The sequence below is a fragment of the Nomascus leucogenys genome, chromosome 17 (genome assembly GCF_006542625.1).
Source record: "Nomascus leucogenys isolate Asia chromosome 17, Asia_NLE_v1, whole genome shotgun sequence".
In the NCBI taxonomy this organism is placed as follows: Eukaryota; Metazoa; Chordata; class Mammalia; order Primates; family Hylobatidae; genus Nomascus; species Nomascus leucogenys.
Genome location: NC_044397.1, coordinates 21567061 through 21590180, shown reverse-complemented (window position 1 = coordinate 21590180; position 23120 = coordinate 21567061). Strand labels below are relative to the sequence as shown.

The window sequence follows — 23120 nt, the reverse complement described above, 5'->3', positions numbered from 1 at the left end:
ACACAGGTTGAGATAGAAATAAGAAAAAATGGGAGTGAGAAAGATTAAGTGTGGGAATAAGAAATGAGGAGAAAAGCGTTGAAGTTGAGCTCTCCTAGGATCCAGGTGCTGGCTCGGCGCTGTGTCCAGTTAAACTGGGCGTGACAGGGTTCAGCTAAGCCAAGAAGGGGGCAGCGAGCGGCCCGCAGTCAGCATCTTGAAGAGAAGAAGGAGCGCTCCCAGCCGCGGGAAGATAAGCGTACAGGCGGCCCCAAGGCCCACACAGGCGCAGCCCTGATCTGGCCACTTGACTAGACGCTCGCTCCAGCGCTCGCAGGCCTAGGGCTCCTTACGCGCGTTGCGAGGAGACCTGAAAGCGGGGCAGGGACGCGCAATCTATCTTCAGAGCTTTGGGTCGGGAGCACACGTGTGGAGCATGGTTGTGGCATGGGCGTCTGGCCCCTCTCCTAGACCTCCATGAGGTGCGGACGCGCCTCTGCCCCGCCCTTTTGTGCGCCCTCACCACTAGAAAAAGAGTTTTCCTCAGTGTCGCGTGGGAGGTCGCCCCAGCCCAGCTCAGCGCTCGAAGAGACCAGAGACTGACCGGGAATCGATGGGTGCAGGGAGAAGCAGCAGACGCGCTCCGCCTCCTGTGCTCGTGCCCTAGCGCACCAGACCCGACCTAGAGCCGACTGCAGCCTGTTGCGGCCTTCGCCCTGAGGGTGGGGGGCGGGGGAATGTAGAACAGCTGAGAAAGACGCAGGGAGCAGCCGAGGAGGAAAGGGAGGGACACCGAGGAAACAAAGTTCACCCAAGTGAATGCGTCTAATTACTCCAGGGTTCTCTCCGCAAAGTCTACGACTGCAAGCAGCAAAGTCAAACTACGTCTCCAAAACGCAGTGGGCAGAGCAGGAGGGCTTGTGTCTCCATTTTCGCCTCAGGGCGGATCGCGGACACAAGTCCTCTCCAGTAATTCCGAAGCCTCGAAATAAGACTATGCTGGGAGGAGGGGTTGGGGGGTGACTAATAAGAAGGCGTGGGGGTGGGGGTGGGGAGTACGCGGCAAGAACCCTGCTTTCCAGAATTCTCCCTCCACTGTCTGCAGGGCCCAGAGCGCACGTCGCGGCTAGGAACCAAAATTGCCGCTCTCTTCGAGCGCCCCCAGCGTGGGGTGGGGCCCTGCTTTCCCGCGCCAGGACCGCTCCACCAGGCGCCCTCCGACGGAAGCTGGACTTTTCCTAAGGAAAGGCAAATTCAAAGTCGGAGGAAAGATCTTTCTTGCGGCCCCAGCCGTCGCTCCTAATGGTCTCGGGGAACATACTAAAGGAAAATGACTTTAAATGACAGTCTTGCCATCCTAAATAGCCATGAGCAATATTTTGGTTTCTAGCAAAATTTAAAAGTAAAATGGGGATTTCCGTATGTTCATTTTATTATTAAAAACGAATTACTAAAAAGTGATGACCTGTTTGGAATTCATATCTTGCTTTACCAGCAAAGTCAGCCAGTATCGACTGAACACAATAAATGCAGGGGTGCGAAACGTGATTGCTCGGGTTCGAGTTCTGTCGGATGCACCGATCTAAGCAGAACTTTCCCGAAGACTTGGAATTGGGTGCGCTTTTTTTTTTTAAGCCGTGGCTGAGCCCTATGGGGAAGAAGGGTTAACTGGGCGTCGGCTGAGACCCCAAACCCTCTTCCTCCTCCATGAGACTCCAAAATTGAGTCAGTCCCAGCCCGTAGTTGCCTGGGAAGCTTGGAATCCTGACAAATTCCAGGGTGCGGCCATGATGCAAGCGTTCCTATTCTGACAGCGGGGACAAGTGGGGAGGAGACCTTACAATCTCCTTTGCAGAAGAATGTACGAGAAACTAACTTCCAGGCCTCTATTCAATAGTCAAAATAATACTGAGAAAAAGTTTTAAAATCTCCAAGAATAGATACTCTCCTTTCCCCTTCCACCTTGAGGGAACCTGTCTCCATTTTTGACCTGGATTTGAGAGCATCGGGGCTTGAGACAAGCGAGTCTTCCACAGAGAGAGGCGAGGCCCAGGCGGGGAGCCCCTCAGCCTTTACTCTCGGCACCTCGGCGCTGCCGCGCGGCGGATACAAAAGGAAATGGACGAGCGTGCGACGCGAGGCGGGGAGCTGGTGGCTCGAAGATGCGCAACACGCGCAATGCCTAGAAGTGCTCTGGTGTCACTCCCCTGTATAGGACCTGGCGAGATGGAAATGTATCCTGTACTGGAAAACTCTGTGATCAAAATATTGCAATGAAATTAAACTTTTCCCTCACAGGTCTGTTTGTATCTTGGAAACATTTCTGCAATGCCGTCGCCTAGGTTTAAAATACAATTAGATAATTTGATATTCTCGTTGACGCACTGACACCGAGAAAGCCAAGAGATTCTCCAAGCAAAGTGAAAATGAACCTTCAAATGACATTCTTAAGTTTTCAAGAGTATCTATATCTCCTTGTTGTGCTCCTTGCATGCAGAGAACCAGTGGCCCCGTAAGACTTATGACCGGTGTTTTTTAGGGGAGGAGGCACCTAAACTATCTAGGAATGGAGTTCAGCGCCAGAAAGAAATACACAAGATAAGGTCGTTGGGTGCCGCTGTCACTGCAGGGCGCCATCGGCTCCCTGGGCCTTACATACGTCTCTTGTGAGAATCGGTACCCCAAATACACTCTCTCTCTGTCTCTCTCTCACACACACACATCCACCCATCCACAGCGGAAGGCCAGCAGGGCACCCAAAGAAATTGTGGCGGTCGCCTGGACCGCAGAAAGGCAGACCTCAGAAAGGAGCAGGCGACCAGCGCTGCTCACCGCTCACTCGAGCTTTGAATTAAGGGCATCTTTCCATAAACTCAAAATGGGGCTAGATAGCAAAGACTTAAAATTAGACCTTCCCTCAGAGCTGAGAACTGTATGGTCATGTCTTCGGAACAATGATCATATATTTTCCATTGCTGGAACGATGCACAATAACTGAAATGCTTAAGAGGACGTGGGAATACCAGGGCGGTATGAAGCCCTCATTACAAAGTTTAATCTCTTTCTGAAGAAGGTCATGCAACGTCTGGCTTTTGGCAATGTAGCGTGTTTGTTGTTTTTCCTCACTTTACTCCTAGAAACATTAGGACAAGAAAAGTCCTCAGCTGCATCTGAAAAGATGCAGGGGCAATGCATGCGACGCTCTTTACCCGAGCAACTCGGTGCGCGGCCGGGAGTTTGACAGCGACTCTGTGAAACAGAAAAGGCACTAGCCAATTTGCAACTCAAGAATCACAACTGAATGTTCAGCGAGCTGGTGCAGTCGGCACGCGGACGTGGTGGAGCGTCATCTCTGCCTACTTTGACCCCAAATTCCCGGGAGGCGAACTACCCGACACCCCCTTGGCCTTGGGTGTTGCGCCGCCGCTTCCTTAAGGGAGAACCAGTCACAGAGTTCGTTTCTGGGTTCAACTCTCGGGGATTGTGTGACGGAATGTCATTGTCTCGGTGCTGCAGACACCTGCGAGGGAGATGAGTGCTGAAGGCTCTGCAGATTCCCAGCATTTCTAAAGAGCTTTTCTCTTTCTCTTTACTTACTGCTTTGTGGCTTTACTTGGGCATAAGATGTGAAAACAAAATGATAGGGCTAGTCTCATCCTTTCAAGAAAGTCAAGAAATTGAACATTTCGTTATTATTTAATCTCTTAATGTGGCCACCCTATTTGTCCCTCAGTTGCCCGGAGAAAAACGCATCTCGTAAAAATAACCTTATATTACCACCGAGACCTGCATTCTCTTTTTGCTGACCCGCAAAACGTGTCTTTTAAAAAGAGGGGAAACAAGCAAAAGAAAACCTGAGCGCTCTCGTGACAATTTACAGTTCTAACTCTGCATATTAAAAACAATAACACTCTTCGTAAATTTCAGTGACCCAAAGGCCATCTGTAATTCACTAGGGTCAGCGAAGGAGACTGTCCCCATCTTATGCTCTCTATGAATTCATGGCTGCCCTAAGGTGAAACTCATTGGACCTCATCTGCCCGGCGACAAGGGTTCTGAGCGGAAGCAGCTTCTACAGCATCAGTTTCCTTTCTTTTTTGAAAGTTGGTGCTGGGTGGAATCCTAGAGGCCCGGCTACAACATGCTTATACTAGGCCCAAGACCCAACACACAGATATTTTATCATGTACCTGAGAAACTTACATGGGAGAAATTATATTCTAAAACTACAAATTGCACCTCATCACCATCCACTGAATGAGGAAAATAAAGAGTTGTAAGAAATACCTCTACTGAGCTCTGCTCTGTGCCAAAGTGAACCAAGGCTCAAAGGGCCTGAACTGCTTTGCCCTTTCTCCATGACCCAACAGTTGTAAATTGAGAAATTGGAAAATCGGAGATTACACACAACACTCCTCAAATCCATGTTGACTTCTTGAGTCTTAAAAAGATACTTCCTAATCACTGTGCAAGACAAATACTTGACAAGACTCTGACCTTGTTCAAGTTCAAAAGCTTTTGGGTCTCCAGAACTTCTCTCCTGAAAGCTACACTTACTTGCAAAGTTAACAAAAGAATTGAGATATTCTAAATTGATTCTAATAAATATTGGTCACCAGACTGGAAAATTCTGGTTAAGAAAAAATATTTTACTGAATTATCCGGATAATTATTCTGGTTCACCTGATTTCTTTTGCCAGAATAGATTTAGGCTGTCAGTTTAAAATTCAGATATTGAATAAGTGACCTATTCCAAATTAATCTCCAACTGTGTATGTTATGTTGCTGTTTAGTCATTATTTTTTCCTGACCCAAAAAGAAGACAAAATTCTGTTCATTTACATGGTTTATTGTTGTAAACATTAAAATTGTCTTTCTCAAAGAAAGAATTTATCAGAAAAAAAAATCAGCGTCTCTAACTTTCATACACCATAGAAAAAAAGGCAGTGACTCATATCATGTGCCATACTAGAAATATACAAAGAAAAATACTACAGAATATGGCAATATTAAAATTCTTACTCAAAATAATAAATTAACTGACAATTTTAGACATAAAAAAATTCAAAGTGCTCAGTAATTTCCAGGGAGTTATGTATATTATAAGCACTCTGGAAACAGTCAAAAGCTGCTGCATGCAAGTTTTGTTTAGCTTTAGACAACAAAATAATCAAGATATAAACTTTCTTTTTATCAACATCAACGGTACATACAACACTTACAAACAAGGAATGTTGGACGGTGTTACAAACACTATGTGTCCCTTTTGTCAGGATTTTCTGATGTGTAATACTTGTGCCCACCTATTTTACAATTGAGAAAATGTTTAAGCTCAGATAACTACCAATCTTTATAAAATCTAACAGACTACATAGTGTCTGAAATACTATTTATATAATATAGACATTACTGAAGTAGCAAGTGCCTATAACATTTTCAACCTAGAATCAACATGCTTGTCCCTTTTTTATGTATTTATTTTTTTTTTTTTGCAAACACACTTATCTTTTAGAATTTGTAATATTTATTCATAAATAGGCACAAAATAATTTAAAAAGCCAAACTGCATTGGGTAAATTTACAAGCCTTTGCCTTCTTCAACTCATGCCACCCACGCAACATTTAGTTTTACTATATATTACAGCTTTCTTTACAGCAGAAAACTTTGAAGTCTTGTTAAAGGGCAATACTTGTGGGTCCCCTTAAGATGTGTCTGTGTGTGTGTGTGTGTGTGTGTGTATGTGTGTGTGTTACATTTGGCTGAACTGCAACAACCAAGCATGGCCAAACATTTCCCATTATACATTATAGCAATCTTTCTTCTGAACAACAAACTGATTTTTAAACTGAGAATAAAAAGTTTATACCACTGTATTGTGTGTAGTCCATGTTCTAAATCCAGGATGCCCCGGAGCCAAAATGCCCTTTCAGGTTCTGCCTGCAGGTTAGGAAATAGCAACAGTTTTTGTTTGTTTGTTTTCTTTAGGGATCAAGGGGGCTGGGAGGGTTACAGAAATGGGGGGCAGCTTGAGCTGAGACAGCTCACACGGCTATCTCTGCCCATGTGACTTGCCCCCTCTGGACAGTTTCCGTTATCTTTCCAGTTCCTTTGAAGTGCTTGGGAGGAGGTCTTAGAAAGGTAAAGTGTCCAGGAAAAGTTTGTCAATTATTGCTGGCGGTGGCACCAAGTCTTCCAATTTCAGGTAGAAAATGCGCTGTAGCCCCTGTGTGCAAAGGGTACGAAGTTCTGGGAGCTTCCCCAACAGTTTGGACAAATAATTGGGGCGGTTCAACCCCCCATTGTTGAAAGTCACGTGGTCTTTGAGACAATTTACAATCTTGTTTTGCAGCTCTTCCACTCTCTTGGGTTCCTTGAGCCCGTGTCTCTCTGCAGAAAACATAATCAGAAACAAAAGAAGAATGTACAAGACAGTTAGCTAGTTGGCAAAACCAAGGAGAATCTGTGACAAGGGAAACTCAGGACAAATCCTGCTAGGCAGTTCTGGAGGGGAAGCGCCCTGCGCCTGCAGTACTGACCTGTGACCATAGCCAGGGCAGCAATGCAGGAGAAGGCAGAAATGTCGATGTTCATATTCTGCAAGTTGGAGGAGAATTCAACAATGGAATCAATCCATTCCCCAAAGCCACGAACGCATTGCAACCTGTGCAAGACCACCCCATTGCAAAAGATGAGTTTACCCTCCACTGGGTTGGACCTGCAATTAATACCAAAGAGAGAGAGGGGAGAAAAAGAGAGAGAGAAAAGCTAAACAACTAATTACTTGAAGAGCAATAAATGAGGGATTTAAGAGGCACCTAATTACTGAAGAGTTAATAAAATGTAGACCAGTGGACCTTGAAAGGGTTTAATTTCATAACAATCAAGAACGCCCCCTATCCCACCTCCATTCCATTCATCCAAGGCTTCTGGGCTCGCTCCTTCCCTTGTCTTTTTTTGTTTTCTTTCTTTTTCTTCCTTTCTCCGACTTTCATTTCCTGTTCTGTCTGTTTCTCTACCCCACCCTCTGGTTTCCCTTCCTCCCTTTCTTTTCCTTTCTCGATTTCTCTCACAACCTCCCTGGATTGTCTCCTCCCTCCCTCATTACCTGTATGCTAATCGAAGGACAAACAGTTCTAAGAAAGCTGATTCAAAAAGCAGGTCTTGGTCGGCTTTGGGCAGGTCTGCGAAGCCAGGGATCTTCTCCGCCCAGCCCCGGATGATCTCCATGGAGCCAGTCAGGAGATCATAGAATTGCTGGATATGCTGGGTGTCATCTCCACTCATCTGATAGTCAGGGTTCGCCTGGAACTGGAATTTCATTTTAAAAAGCACTTAATGAGGTTCTCTAAAATATATAACCCGTGAAATTGCTAACCCCGTTTCTAGTAGGGGAGCCAGGTTTTTATAACAATTAAACCTCTCTCTGACCAGTAAGGAAATTAGATGTTCCGGGGCAATTAATTCAATTAGGGATGGTGCTACGAGGTCGCTGCTTTAAATATGTAAATTACCATTTCCATACAGACTAAATACAGTGCCATCCAGCCCTGGGAAACGTTCACTCTTATCTCCACAAAACAATTGACACGTTAGTATTCATGCTAGTCCCAGAGTGGGCCTCGAGCTGAGACGCCCTTTTGCAAATCTTAATAAAATTGCAGTCGCTACCAGGTTTGCTCAACATACTTCCTCCAATTAAAGCCCACATATTTTTCACAGCTGGAGTAAAAAGGATCTGACCACTTGATCCCCCACCCCACTGCCATTCTTTACACCCTCTCCTTCTCTTCCCTGACCCCCAGACAGGCCCCACATCCTTCCCCAGCACAGTGCCAGGAAGGATGAGGATTAAAGCAGCTATCTCTACGGAGGACTGGGAATAAAGTAGATTGGGAAGGGGGAGAGTTTGTACAGCCCCTGGATTTCATGGTAGAGGCACTGGTGTATATGAAAGAGGAGGGGTGATGGGGTAGTGGGAAATCACACAGCTTCAAACCCTGTGGCGTGTCCCTCTCCTCCTTCCTCTGTCCTGTCCTCATGTCTATGCCCCCAGCTACATGGATTGTCTGAAGGTCTGAATCCTGAGGCCCTGGCCAGAGCTGCGAGGCATATACAGCCTTGCTTGCCTTCTTTACCCCCATTGAATCTGAGAGTTAATGGTGGATGTGGGGAGGGGTCCTGCCCATCTGTCGGTTTGTCCACATGATATCCCCCCCGCCAGCTTCTTACCCTGGAATAGTCCAGGCTGGTCATAGCCGGGTTGGAGTCGACATGGGCCCTGACGAGGGCACTGATCAGACTCACCGGGGGCGAAGGGGGAGAGGGCTCCTGTGGGCTCTTCGGTTTCGAGGGCAAACGACCTCTCCGGCCTTTTAAACTGTCTGTGCGAACCACTGCAAAGGAAGAGCCCTGTTAGCGCCGCTTTTCCGAGCCCAGGCCCAGCTGCTGCCTCGGTCCCTCCCCGGGGAAGGCCGCAGCCGCGGGGCACCAGGCTGAGCAGCTCAGGGCCCCAGTGCTTGTAAAGCCTTTACTGACTAGAAGCATTAAAAAATGCGGGGTTATTTTATGTCTTCCTCCAAATGGGTCGTATAGTTAAAGGAGAGAAGGGCCTGGCGGCTTTCTCTAGGGGAGGCCGGGCAAGCAGGCAGCTGCAGGGTCCTGGAGGCCAGACTGAGGGGGTGTCGGAGATCCCCAGCACCGGGAAGTGGAACATGATGCTGGAGTATGAGCAGTGGTTTCCTAAGGGCGCAAACTGGAGGGTCGGCAGCTCCCCCCAACCTACCTTCTTTGACCATCCCAACAGCCAGGCACTTCTGAAATCGGCAGTACTGACAGCGATTCCGGCGACGCTTGTCCACTGGGCAGTTTTTATTTGCTAAACACACGTATTTTGCATTTTTTTGCACTGTGCGCTGCAAAAGGAGACAATATAGACCAACTTTTTTTTCTTCTTTTGAAAATCAGGCAACTCGGAGAAAATTTCTATTATGTGGCTGGGGTCTATGATTCCTCCCCACAAACAAACACATACACACAATTCCATTTTATTTTTTTCTCTTCCTTTTCTTTCTTTCTTTTCTTTTTTCCTCCCCCAGGGCATTTAACAGAAGAAAATTGATAGCGTTAACATTTGAGCTAACCTTGCCGCTCCTTGCTGTGTTTTATATGCCAAGAGAAGGAGAAGGAGACGCTCAGTAAATACAAATCCGTGGGCATTCATATTATTTACATTCCTTGGAGACCTTCTCTATTTAAAATGATAAGATTATTCAATCAGGATGGCGAAATAAAGAGATCACTTAATTTGACCATAGGGAATTCTGTTCCACTTGGTTAGCTCAGACACGGTTCTCTGTCCTAACCAATTTCATTCTGAACAGGGAAGACAGCTCCTAGCACATGCAAATGACCCTCTTCCAACTCCGGCTCCAGCAACTTCGGGCGGGGTCGGCTGAGTGCGAGAGGGATGCGACCCTGGCCTCCCAGTCTTTCATGCTTCCCTTTCTCAGACACCCGGAAGTCCCCACCGCAGCCCGTGGTCTCCTGCAGGGCAGCTTCGGCGGACCCCGGAGAGCTGGGCAGTCCCCGGAGAGCTGGGGCTGGGCTGCTGGCACCTAGGCGGAGGGCACACTCCGGGGTCCCGGGCATTAGGGGCTCCCTACCTGCCTACTCCTCTCCCGCCAGTGCTCACCTTAAAGAAGCCTTTGCAGCCCTCACAGGTGCGCACGCCGTAGTGTTGGCAGGCCGCGTTGTCCCCACACACAGCGCACAACCCCTCGTTGGAGGGGGAGCCCCGCGACGGCGGTGAGGGCACCTGCGTGTCGAGAAGCTGCGACGCGTGGCCGATCTGCAGGCCAGGGAAGCCCATGGACGCGGGCTTGCGAATGGGGTTGGGCACAGCGAAGGTCTGCCCGTCCACCACGTGGTGGCTGCCGGCGGGCTCCGGGTTCATGGGGACGTGCAGGGGCCCGTCGAAGCGCATTTGGCAACTAGACACCGGGGTGCCAGGGGGCGATTGCTTAAAGGAGAAGAGGGAGAGGCGGGAGACTGGCGTTTTCCTCTGCTCGATCATGTGCGTAGTGGCCACGTAGTTCTGGTGGAAGTTGTGGAGAGACCCCGGGTCGTCCCACATGGGGCTGTGCTGCACCTGGAAGCCCGGGGTGGTGGGCGTCGGGGGCGAGGAGGGCTTGTAGTAAACCGACCCGGAGTGCGGCATCATCTCCTCAGACTGGGGGGGCAGGTGGCTGTGTTGCTGGTAGTTGTGCATCTGAATGTCTTCTACCTTAATGGAGGACTGCTGTCCGGACAGGGGCATTTGGTACAAGCAAGGTGGCTTGACGTCGTAGCCTGTGCTGTAGTTGTCCATAAAGGTACTGAAGCTGGGGAGAGAAGTGGTGGCAGTGATTTCAGTGTTGGTGAGGTCCATGCTAAACTTGACAAACTCTGGAGTTAAGAAATCGGAGCTGTATTCTCCCGAAGAGTGGTAACTGTAGCTCTGAGAAGCGGGGCTGGCTCCTTGAGGCGAGGACCCATACTGCGCCTGAACACAAGGCATGGCTGGAAATGAAACAGGGTGATAACACACTCAGCCTGGTCAACTGAACACTTTCTCCCGGGCTCGGGTACACCTGGAGCTACACCGGCAGCCCGCGGCAGTCAGAGAGCATGTAGGGGCGCAAGAGGAAGGGCAGGAGAGAGAGAATGCTGCAGAACAACAGTGTAGGGCGTGGAAAGACTAACCAAATAAAGACCCAGAGCTAAAAAGCTACTGAGGGTCTACACTCCTGGGTATTTCCAAACATCTCCCCCATACCCCCCACTCATCCCACTCAGATGAGCCTCTTCTCTGAAGCTCAGATTCAGCAGTCTCTTTCTAGAAATGACCATCTAGAAATGCAGTTGAATTTCACAATGAGAAAGTTGTTCCCGAAGGCGATGGGTCGGGCAAACCTTAAGTTACAGGGTTTGCCTTGTCCTGTTTCTTGATGTTTGGGGAACTCCGGAGAGTAAAGGAAAGAAATGAAGTTGCACTAACCTTCAGCCGAGTTACAGGCGTTTTCGAGGAAATTAAAGGTGGACAGTGTCGTAATTCAATGAAGGACAAAGTTTCCAAGATTTTTAGAAAAGCAATGGGGAGTCCAGCCTGTCCAATCTCCTCCCTGAAATACAGACACAGGAAGCTTCAGGGTTTCTTCCCGACAGAGATTCAGCTGGGCATATGTAGACTCACCAGGCAGGCCCTTCCATGCCTTCCCTGTTTGTCTCATTGGAAATGAGTGGGAAGCCTTTACCAAACACAGCACTTAAAATGAATATATAAAAGAAATGACTTGAAACAACAGAAAATACCACCCATTGCACTGTGTAAATCCTTGCAGAGAGAGGATCCTGCAAGAGGAAAGCTAGTCCATGAACTCATTTAACATTTATGATGTAATCAACTGGCCCCTTTGCTATAGTGTAGGTGGAGAGGTCATTTCCATCTTAGGTTAATTCAGGACCTGAGTATGAAGACTAGAGTCTGAAAATACAGCATTGGAACCTTCTCTTGCATTTTTTTTTTCCTGTGGTGAAATTGCCTTTTCTTTTGGTAGAGGGGAAGAAAGTAGAAGTCAAGAATATAAAACGAGAAAACAATCTTCCCCCTTACAAAATGTTAGAAAGGCCTTGACTGAGAAGGCAATTTGAGTGGAAGCATCCTTACTTCTAAAGTGCTTTTGACAGAGCACTGGGATTGGAGCTACAGATAAATTGATGTTCACTTTTCCAGAAAACTTGTCATTCAGCATCTTTAATGGTCACAAGGCTTGATGGTCACAAGGTGGGAAGAGGGGATCTACTTTTCCAGGAGCTTCTTAGGTCAATTGCAGAGGGGGGACATACTGCTTATATGGTATTGGCACCAATATTAGAAGTGTTTCCCAGCACAGCAAGATGAACACCTTCCCCATAATGCCTTCCACGATCTGCCTTTCTGGAACAAGGCATTCTTGTGTCCTAGTAATTTTCAGATGTTCCCACTTGGAAGGCATTCTAGAGCACAGTCAATCTTATTACTAATGAAAAAAGAAAGCCAGTATCCTCTCTTTTTATTCTTTCCCCTCCCCCACAATCTTGCTTCATAGTGGTGGTGGGGGTGGGTGGGAGATTACCCAGAAAAAGCAGAAAGGAGACTCGAACCCCACAGCCCTTAGAGATATTCCTGTGTTGGATATTAACCCCCTGGTAGCTCCACAGTTTCATAACTGTACTCCTTACACATTCATATTCTCTCTCTCTCTGACACATTCGCAAACCCAAGGACAGCATATGTCAAAACCAGAAATTTCAGGCAACTTAGTAACAGGACACGCTACCAACACCACCCTTACTCAACAATACCAGGGAAACATCGCGCGCTGGCCAGCCGCGGAGACACAGTTCCCAAGCAACGCATAAACTGAAGAACTTTCTCTCCCTGTCAGTTTGTGGGCAGCTTCCCTCGTATACATAGGACTTGGAGTCTCCGTGTTCACAGGCCACAATCAATTCCTCACTAACAGCAAACTTTGCGCACATTTCCGCGGGCTAGTCCTCAGCTCCCAAACCGTGGAGTCTCCCTTCCACGTCTACCAATGAGGAGCCTGGAAGCCTCTGTCGAGAGCCAACTCCCCACTAGTGCCAAAGCCGAAGTTCGAACAAATGCCCCCGGTAACTGCGCGCACGCACTCCCCATCCTTCGGTCCCACTCTCACTAGAAGCCTCTGGCTCCCACTTCCAGAGAACCTGTCCCACACAAGTGGAAAGAAGAGACGTGCAAAAGAAGGAAAAAGCATAAAAGAAAGCGAACTGCATGGGCTGCATCTACTCACTTAGGAGTTCCGCGTCTCTCTTCATTCATTCAACTCCGCCGAAGTGCAGTTCCCTCTGGGAGCCCGGGCGCCGGGGTCGGGGAGGGGTGGGCGAGCTGGGCGAAGGGAGCCCGGACACCTCAGGGAGGGAGGGAGCAGGGACAGGCGGCCGGCTGGACAAGCAAACGGGACCGCGGAGCCGTGCGCGAGCCGCCAGGCGGACTGGCCCTGACCGCCAATGTGCCTTTGTTTATGTGGCTCGCGCTGCCGCTGCCAACATGCACCTAAAGTCTCCGCGCGTCAGCGCGCGTCAGCGGCCCGCCGCCCAATCGCCGCGCTGCCGCGCTCCCTGGACTCCTGGCCCGCGCTCGCTTTGGTATATTTCCGACCTGACGTCACGAGCAGGGCCGATTTTAAGGTGGGAACCGCTCTGCGTTCACCTTGGTAGCCAACTTGGGTGGTTTTTGGTGTTTTCTTTTCTTTTTTTTTTCCGAAAGAGGTGTGACCTCTCCCAGGTCCGCGCAGCCCGCAGCGCCGCGACACTTCACTTTCCCCGAAGCCCCTGCGCCCTCGCAGCGGCTCGGCCGCTCACATGTGGGGAGGGTACAACAAAAGCACCGGCGGAAGGGAAGGCCGGCGTGGGCCAGGTAGCACGCACCTGGAGCCGCACGGAATGGGATGTGCCTTGCAGCGCCCTAACCTCTCCCACCCACCTTCGTCACCCCCTTAGCGGAAGAGCTTACAGATGTCCCATGACACGAGAAGCTCAGAGGGCTCACGCAGTTCGGGTGGGATTTCCCTACCCGGTTCATCCCCTTTTACTCCCTTTTCCTGTCCCAGGCCTTCTCCTCTTCTGGCATATATTCATTCTCGTTATCTCTCTCTCTCTCTCTCCCCCCACCCCCACCCCCCACACTCCCATCTGAAAGGGAATGGGAGTGGGGGCAGGGCCTATTTTTCTGTTTCCTTATTTCCATGCAGTGCCCACGTTCGATGGAGGACGTGGTGCGTGGGAGGGGTGAGGAAGGGGAGAGGGTAGACAGTGACCGTGACCCAGCTCTTTAGAAACCCCAAAAGTCAGAGTGAAGCGTCGCCCCTTTTCCTTTCGCAGGCAATGCAGCCGAGCAGCAGGCAACAGGTGCGCCTTCTGCAGAAAGGTACTCTGATTCCCACCTTCTGCAAACTCTCTTTCGATACTCCTCGGTGCCCACCGACTTGTACCCCTTCCACGAGTTTTAGGGAAATAAATCGACCTTCGTTTGAAACACAAGGTCTATCACAGCCTCAATCTTAGAGCCCAGAAAGACTGGACAAGAAAAGCGAAGCGGGTGGTGATTGGGGGCAGCGTCTCCGCAAAGCGTAAGGTGTGAGCCTACAGCTCAGCCAGGAGAGGGGCCCCGAGCTGGCTGTGGGAGCGTGTCCCACCCCCGCAGCCGTCTGAGTCGCCGCCGATTCTGCTTTGCAAGTCATTTCCCCTCGCCACGCCGAGGGCGCAGGGAGCTTTCTAGCAAAGGCAACGCCACAGCTCCGGAGGGCAAGCCCCCTCCCCGTCTCCCCGCCGGAGCTGGGAGGGCTTCCTAGGGCTTCTCCCGCGGGGCTTCCAGCGGCCGGGCCTTGGGAGGGAGAGTTCGGAGCCGCCCCCGCTTTTCTACTCGCGCAGAGCGTCCCAGCAGCCCCTCCTTTCTCGGTGTGGCTCGCTTCCAGGCCGCCGGGACCCTTTTGCAACTTGCCCCCCTACTTGTGTTCTCAGTACCGGCTGATGGCTCCGTGGAACTGTTCGGGATCCCGGGCTGCTCAACCCTAATCTGCAGCCCCGCCTTTGCCTACTCCCTGCTGCCCCCAGCTCGCCGGCGGCTGGGGAGGCGTTGCCATCAGATGCCCTGCGGCTGCCCCAGGAAGCCGCGGGCTCTTCTGCGCCGCAGCCTCGGGGAAACCTACGTGACCACCTTAAGTTTCCCCCAGATGTTGCGGCTGCCGCTGCTGCTGCCGCCGCCGCCGCTGCTCGGCGATGCCCTAGCGGGCGCGAGAAAAAAAATAAAACCAGGAAGTGGGTGGGGGGGGGCGGGTTGTGGTGGCGGGTGAGGGTGTGTGAGCAGGGGGATGAGGAGGGGAGGGCGAAGAATAGCATATTAGCATGAGTTCGGTAGCGTCAGCGCCCCGTGGGCAGAAGCGATTCCATGCGAACGAAAGGGAAAAAGTGAGAGTTTGGAGAGCTGGGGAGAAGGAAGGGGGTGGGGGTGGCGGTGACGCAGGGGCGCAGGCATTGACGCACCGGCCAGGCTGGGCCCAAAATAGCAGCAACTCCAGCTCAGAGGCGCCCTCCCGGGTTCCCTTCCCCTTCCGCGAGGGAGCAGGGTGCGGCCACGGGAAGCTTTCCTTGATCCCCGCGGTGGGCGAGGCTCCCGGCCACTATTTTCAGGCAGTCGGAAACTCAAGCACAGGCACGCCGGGATGGCAGTTATTATTTTTTAATATAGTCCTAGGAAAACGGGGGCCGGTAGAACTTTAAGGTTGTAACCACCAGCCTCCATATACATACTCCCGTTTAAGGAGATACATTCACTCTGCACGCTTCCCCCTCCCTCATTGCCATTAAAAACACATTCAGTTTAGGTTAGGTTGAACCTGGGACAATTTGAAAATGCCTCCCCAGAGAGCTGAAAAGTGTCCTGGAGTTTTTAAAGTGAGCTCCAAGGAAGCCAAACATTGTAATACGATGCCTTATTCTTTAATAGCAACCTGTCGAGTGCGGCTTCCTGATAACAGCCTTTGTCCAAGTCTTAATGCAACCAAGAATGAAGGGTCGTTTTCACAGCAGCTTATTATAACAATTATTAACAACTGGGAATAGAACGATTAAGTATAAAATTAAATATAAATTAAATATAAATTGAGAGAAAGGGGAGAGCTTTCTCATCTATTCTATCATCTGTGTAAGAGTTCTTTCCTCTTCAAAGTCCTATTCTGGTTTCTGGGAAGCTTTTACTGTTTCTTAGGAAGACACGCCGGATGTAAGACTGTTAAACTCGTTTAAACCAATTTTGAATAAGCTACTTCTTAGGCTGGGGTTTCTGTAGGGCCCGGATGAGCTGGGTTGGAAAGGATTCAGCATATAGATCAGAAAGTGTTTTTTTTAAAAAAAAAAAAAAAAAAAAAAAAAAAAAAAAAAAAGGCCACGCTCAAAACCCCAGACTAGTTTTCCTCACCAGATTGTGATGGGACGATGTCTCAGTAGCACCGCCAATGTGTGTGTAATTGACTGATCCAGTCAGTAGGGGGCCTGACTCTACAACGTTCAAGAGAATCACACACACACACACACACACACACACACACACACACACACACACACGCTATTTACTACCTAAGCTAAATCAAAGAGAATGCTGCAGGCCCAAATATTCATATTGTGCTGGAATTCATAAATAACTAAAAATTTTTGATTCTATTCTATTTTCTCCAAAAGGGAAACAGTTTTAACACATGGGATTAGGTTCACAAAAGATTTTCTTTATTTCCTCCTGCTCATGCTTAACTCACTGTTAGGTCACAGAAGGAAACAATAAAACTGGTAATAAAATCTCTCATTTTATCACCAAGAAGTTCAAATTGGCATACAGTTTGGAAAAATGAAAGCATGTTTTAAAATCCTATGATTACATGTTTAAATAAATTATACTTTAGAAGGAGATTCCTGTGGGTATATTTGCTAGTACATAAGAGAATGCTTTTGTGCATACAGATTTAATTACACATATGGAATCAAAATGTAGAATTGAACAACCTTTCAGAAAATGTTAAAACGATGCTTTAGGCTAAAAGAAACTGAAATTCTGCATTTATATGACTGCAACCCTTCAAGATTCTTGAACATAAATAGTTCAAATAAAGTATTTTATAACTCAATTAAAATGACAATAATGGCTTTTTCAGGTCCCCACAGCTGATATAACTTCAAACTATTGCCATGTATAAATGTGTAAAGTTACCCCACAATGAAGGTTATTTTCTTAACAATTTTTAAAATGGGAGTAAAAATTGCTCCTATTCTCTTTTGAAACCAATTGAAATAAGTTAAAAAGCATTACTATTAAGAAACACTATTGGATGACCACAGAAAAACATTTAGGAAGGTAATTTTACTATATTATCTTTTATGACATTAACCAATATTAAGCAGAACATATTGGTACATGTAAACATATTTTCATTAAAAATAAACATAAATAATACATATACTCACATCAAAACCAAAGTATTTTATTTTATGCATGGCTAGGCAAATTATACTTAATAAAATTGAGCTTTTGGCATAATTTAGAAAGCAAACATGAATGTAATCCCATAGGATTTTCTATTTTAATGCATGGGAAAGAGGCCTTTAGGGATTTATTTCACCATTCTTACCAAATGAATTCAGAATAGACCTTACAATGCAGATATAGTGAGACAGACATACCTGTTATGCTGTAAGAGTTGAGGCAACTTTAAGATTTTTCATAATAAAATTACTTTGTAGAACCTATTTTTAGCATTAAAAGATATATATTTTAAATTACATTTGGACAAACTCATTCACAGCATTTGTTGCCATTGGGCAGTAAGTCACATTACTGATAGAAGAAATAAATTTTCACTTTGAAAAAAATCTGTTTCTGAAAATACAAAATTAGTTTTTACTTCTGAAAGTTTTTTTGTTGTTTTGCTTTTGCCATTTCATTTGCATTGACAGGATATTAATTGACCAAATTGTTTGTTCCTTTCTCATAGGATGATTAAAGAACAAGTCAATTGCTTTGTTATTATTCACATTTTGGGTAGTTGTAGCTTTTATTCAGTATTTCTCAGCCAATTTTTACCAAAAACCACTTAACGCAAATACTTTTAAAATTATTTTTCTTTGATACAGAACTCAGTACTAGAAATGTGTAAAGATGTGCAGAAAAAAAAAGAGCATTCTTTTTTCTAGAAGCATCTTCTTGTAAATTAAAATTATAAAACTGAACATATGGTAAAACCTCATGCCACTCAAAAAGTATTTTGCATAATAAAAATCCTTCTTTTTTTGTTAATACTTGACACACAGTAACCATCTCCTAAATACTTGCTTTTAAATTAACCACTTAATATTTTCTTATTTAAGAACTATTTTTTATTAGGCAAAGAAGAATAACTTTGGTTTTAGATTTCATTACTAATTTTAGTAAACATGGGTATCACTAAAATGTACAAAGTGCTAAAAGACAGTTTAAAGATTCTGAAAATAAGTTGCTACATGCTAAGAAAATATCAAATATCTGCAAATTCTAAAAGTAGTTAATAACATTAGTAACACTACCAGTATTAGATAGCATTTATTTAAATTTAGATAAAATACATACATTTTGCAAGTTTTTATATGTAAATCACAAGCTGGCTAGTTTTTGTTCTATCTTTAATGATAAAATAACCACTTTTGATTTTTTCCTCAGACTAATTGGTGGATGGAATGTCTCAATTTAATTTAAAAAATGAAGGTATTGATAATATTGCAACAAAGACATATATGCCCTTTTCCTCATCAGAATTCTGCAATTATCAAGGCTACAATTTTAACACTACAAAAGTAACTTAAAGCAAGGACCCTTATAGTGATAAGTAATAAATCTAATTACCATATCCTTTGAATAGATGTAATATAAATTTCATTGCTCACTTAAAAGTTCTAAAGTTAACAGCATAAACTTGAAGTTGAGTAATTAAGTAATCCTTATATAGACACTTATTAAAGTATTTATACATATTATCTTAAATCTACATCTATCATTTTGCCAATTAAAATTAGGACTTTAATTGCAATTAAGTAATTTAATTGCCAATTGAACAGCAAAATTGCTAAGTGACTAATTTTAATGCCTATTTTAATTACCAATCATGACTGGGGAGGGAGCTAATCAAGTTACATCAAGCAGCACCAGAGTAATGATGTGAAAAAAAAAAAAGGTAGAACAAACATTCAAGGCTACATGCTTCAAAAAAAGAAACATAAATTAAATAAATGCAAACACAATCCCATAAATGTATAAAATACTGTATTTCAATATCTTAATACAGAACATGAAAGAAAACAAGATTAATGAAAGAAGCCCCTGTCAATCTTCAAAGTAAAGGCAACCAAAGTCAAATTTTATATGGTATTTACATGGCAACCATGCTAACCCAGATAAAAACAAAAGCTGTATACAGTCCAGAATAAAAGGCTGTTTCCTGCTTGGCTGGTTAAATATTTACAGACTGGTAGTTAAAAAAAATTCTTAAATGAAATTCCATAAAACAGAGAAACAAGTTTCCAAATGCAACAACGTGGATTTTGCATTTGAAAAGCCAACAGGGCAAGTGCAATGGCGCACTATACTCTTTCCTGGTTGTTCCTCTCAGCCACACTCACTTGAATGAAGAGTTCTATGAGAGGCCTAATGCCTATCCATAGCTGTCCCATGTTACCTTGAGAAAAACAGACACCTGGCCAATCTTAAGTATTTTAAATTTATTCGGGAGTAAAAATAAGAAAGCAGCTAGGATTACATCACAGTTAAAATTACTTAGCATGGGGAATATACCTAATTCAATAGTCTTTCTTCATTCAGTTAGAATAAACAGGCCCACTCAAGATAAAGACTGAAAACCAGCAGGCAACCAGAAACACTGGTGAAATTTTTCTTGGACAACACAAATATATTTTCAAAAGTTTTCATATTCAGACTAATTCTCAGATTAGCAATACGGAGGGGCACTATTGAAAGGAGGAGGTGAAGTTGAGAACTCAAAAAATAGAAAGTGATTCCCTGTAGACAGTAACAATTCTAGTACTTTCTGACTATAGGGTTTCCCTTGGCAGCCAGCCACCTCATTTAGAGTAACAATGGACATCCATCAAATCTTCATTTAAAATAAAAGTCATGCTGCAAGATACATATTTTATTTTTGTTGCCATATATATATACCAAAAATATACCTACTTATGTCTACAAAGGGCCCAAGATTATTAATGAAATATATGTCAGCCTATAACTTGAGGAAAAGCAAATCGTGAGGCTTGGGATTTTATTTACTAATGGACTTCAATTCTGAAATGAAGCACAGCAGGACTTTTGGCCTGGCTTTTGAAGAAGGAACACTTTAATAATCACTGGGCCTGACAAAAGACTGCAATATCTGTTCATGACAATAACAGCTTTATAAAGCAAGTTCCGTGTGACTGATTAAAGGACACACTCACCGCCTATTCACAAGTCATGGAGATGGAGTCATTATTGACAAGCTCACCATCACTACTGATCATATTTAAAACACATCGAGTGCTGGTGCTACAAAGAGAAATAAAACCTCAGCCATCAAAAGATTTAAAAAACAGCCCCAGAAAACAAGATTGCCATAACTTATGTATATCTTAATGTGTTCTGTATAAGATTTTCTCCTGCATACACACACAAAAGATCTTATTTGATAATAATTATCAAAATTATCGAACTAACTCAAGCACTAGGTAACAAATCAGCCACTACAAAGGAAAAAAAGAAGCATCGTCTTATAATTTCACAATAATTCTGAAAGGACATGATATATAAACAAACTTTTAAAATGTTAACACTTTCTGAAACTTGACATGACTGAAAGTAAATACTTTTTCAGACTGTTCATGTCTATCTTTGGCATTCTGCTAGTCATTAGTTTACATGAATTAATGTTTACATAGAGCCAGAAGCAAAAAGTTTTAAAAGTATGTCTCTACCTTTCAGATATCCCTTAGTAGGTAAAAGTAAACATAAAGTTTAGAAATTCTAGTGAATTATTTTACTTTTTGCCCTTATTGTCTTCCCGTGTGATCTATCTGTATTAGTGAACAGAAAATAAAGGATACAGTAAGACAACCACGTTTATAATCTGAAATTAAAGGCAATCAATTAAAACATTTTATTAGTCACCAGGATATTTAAAAATGAGACCTGTGAAATATTGCAGAATCACTCCACTAGGAGAGAAGCAGCAACTTAAGTATGCTGTCACTGATATGTTGGGAGGAAAAAGCAAACTACCAGTACCACCATGTGCATGATTCAAATTAAGCTACATAAATCATGAGTGCATGGGGTTGTGGGTACAGAAACTGGTTCGCTGAGGAGGTGCTACTTACATTTCCTGTATTTCATATTTCTGAGAACTGTCTTCTGTAATTTCCAAAGTGTAGGAATGGTTGAAGTTTGAAAATAAATGGAGAATTTCAAATAGTTAATGAATAGATTTAGGAGCTATACTGAAACAACTAGCAGAAAATACATTTTCCGGAGTCCTTTAATTTTGTACGCTTAAAAGTATGGTGTTCCTAAAGATGGCTAATTCTTGTTGAAGTAACTAGCTCTGGAAGTCATATTTTCCATTTCTCCATACTTCATCTATTAATCAATTGACTGGCAATTTCCGACACCACAATTTTGCTAAACTTTATAAATTTTGCTTCCTCCAGAGGTAGGAGGGGGAAGGAGATGGGCAATACAGAAACAGATTTTACAGCCAGAATATGACAGGGCCCCTTAAACTACAAATAGATGTTGTAGAATTTGAAATGTAGCTCTGTAGCTCAATTTATACCACAGAAATTGCGAGATGCTATCTTCCTGTTGTTATAACGTATCAGGTCAAGGGATATAAATTGTACCAGGTAATTCATTTTGCTGTTCAGAGAGTCATTAAGTTCCTCCCAGAATATATGTGATTGATATCCCTGGAGGTGAAAGGCTAAAGGAACCATATGGCAACATGTTGCATTCCGTATGCTATCTGCCCATCCGTGCTTAAGCTGTCATTAGCAACATCTGTACCTTACGGAAATCCAGCTGCGCCGACGACGGCTGACGGAATTGTACTTGGGCGGGGAGTTGGGGGAATCTAGCTTAGCGCCATTAACTTGAGACTTAGAGTCTATCTACCAGGACGGATGGAAGCTTTCACAATTAGACGAGACGACACAAATGCTTTATTAAAGTTTAATTTTGAACTCCCAATTAGCGAAAGTGCATTACAAATCGATTGCAATTTCCTAAAAGGTGCAGCAAATTCTCTGCCTGCCTGCCACGTGCGAGACGCTCCACAGCGAGCTTCCCCAGCTCCCGGCAGCAGAAACGGGATGGTTCAGAGCCGGTCTCCGCATCCCATTCTCCCTAAAATCCGCGCCAGCCCCTCCTCCCGCAGGGCGGGGGCGTCCACTGCGCGAACCCGCCAGAGGTGTAGGGGGAAGTGTGGGGGGCTGGTCCGCAGCCTTCGAGGGGTGGGGCGACAGGAGGGAGCGGCCGGGGGAGGAGAAACAGGCGGGCGGCGGGAGAGGGGCCTCTATTATCTCGGCTTCTCGGGAGGAGCCTCATCTAGTCAGTCACGCAGAAGTTTCTCTTTCGCTCTTCGCGCTACACACCCAGATTGGCTTCCAGCGCGCAGGCGAGGGGGGCGAAGGAGGGGGGACAGGAGTCGGGGAAGGGCCGGCCGGCGTTCACACCCACCCCTGCTCCGCTCCTCCCGCTCCAAACAAAGTCACCCGACTCTAGGTCCAGGATACGTTACCTGCCCGGCGCTCCCGGCCCCTCGGTCACCGCATCCCCCGCTGTGCGCGCCTGGTACGGGTCCCGCTCCCCGGGGCTCACAAAGTGGCCGCCCCCGGCTGGGTAGATGCCCCTCTCTCGACATGTTGGGGCGGTTTTTGGGGTAGAGGGAACGCGGGAAGTGAAAGCGGAGGCTGGGGCAAGGGGCACTTACTGATAAAATAGAAAAAAAAAAAAAAGCCCACAGGGCCCATGTCCTGGCCGGGGGCGAAATAGGCCTGTTACCTTTAGGGGGGTCGCGGCCGACAGGGAAGGGAGCCGGGGAGTCGCCCGCCCCCCTCCCCCCACCCCCCCCGGCCCCCGGCCCCCGGCCCCCAGCGGCGGCGGCAGCTGCACACACAGAAGCCCATTGTCACCGGCGCCCGGCGCGCAGCCCCGCGGACTCGGCCCCGCGGCCAAGCGCGTCAGCGGCCCCGTCAGCCGGGCCGGGCTCCGTGACGCGCGCGCAGCCCGCGCTATAAATAACCTGCCGCCGGGCGGCCTGGGCGGCTTTCCAGTGACGCTGGGGCCGAGGCGCGGGAGGAGGAGGGCGAAAGGAAACAATAAAACCGCCCGCCAGCCTCCCAAGCTTCCCTCCTCCCTTCCTGGGCCGCCCGCGGCCCTTCGCGCCGCGCTCCTCTTTCACCGCCCCGCCCCGGCGCGCCCTGCGGGGAGCGCCGTTCGCGGGTGGGAAGGAGCCAG

General features: G+C 46.4%; 1 protein-coding gene across 4 annotated transcripts; it reads right to left on the bottom strand.

The window, feature by feature from the left end:
* Positions 1–4807: 4807 nt before the first annotated feature.
* Positions 4808–22451, bottom strand: NR4A2 (nuclear receptor subfamily 4 group A member 2). Of its 4 annotated transcripts, none has more exons than XR_004026346.1 (8): positions 12832–13125; positions 11016–11139; positions 9672–10537; positions 8763–8892; positions 8210–8373; positions 7086–7288; positions 6517–6574; positions 4808–6367 (listed from the first exon to the last, which is right to left on the bottom strand). XR_004026346.1 is itself a non-coding variant. In XM_003266121.2 (8 exons), exons 3-8 carry the CDS (start codon positions 10533–10535, stop codon positions 6111–6113), a joined length of 1797 nt encoding a protein of 598 aa, XP_003266169.1. In that variant the 5' UTR covers positions 10536–10537; positions 11016–11139; positions 12832–13125; the 3' UTR covers positions 4808–6110. The 4 variants fall into 4 exon arrangements, 3 of the variants coding, with proteins under 3 accessions (XP_003266169.1, XP_030651571.1, XP_030651570.1); XM_003266121.2 differs by having other exon boundaries at positions 6517–6695; XM_030795711.1 differs by having other exon boundaries at positions 6517–6695; positions 8285–8373.
* Positions 22452–23120: the final 669 nt, after the last annotated feature.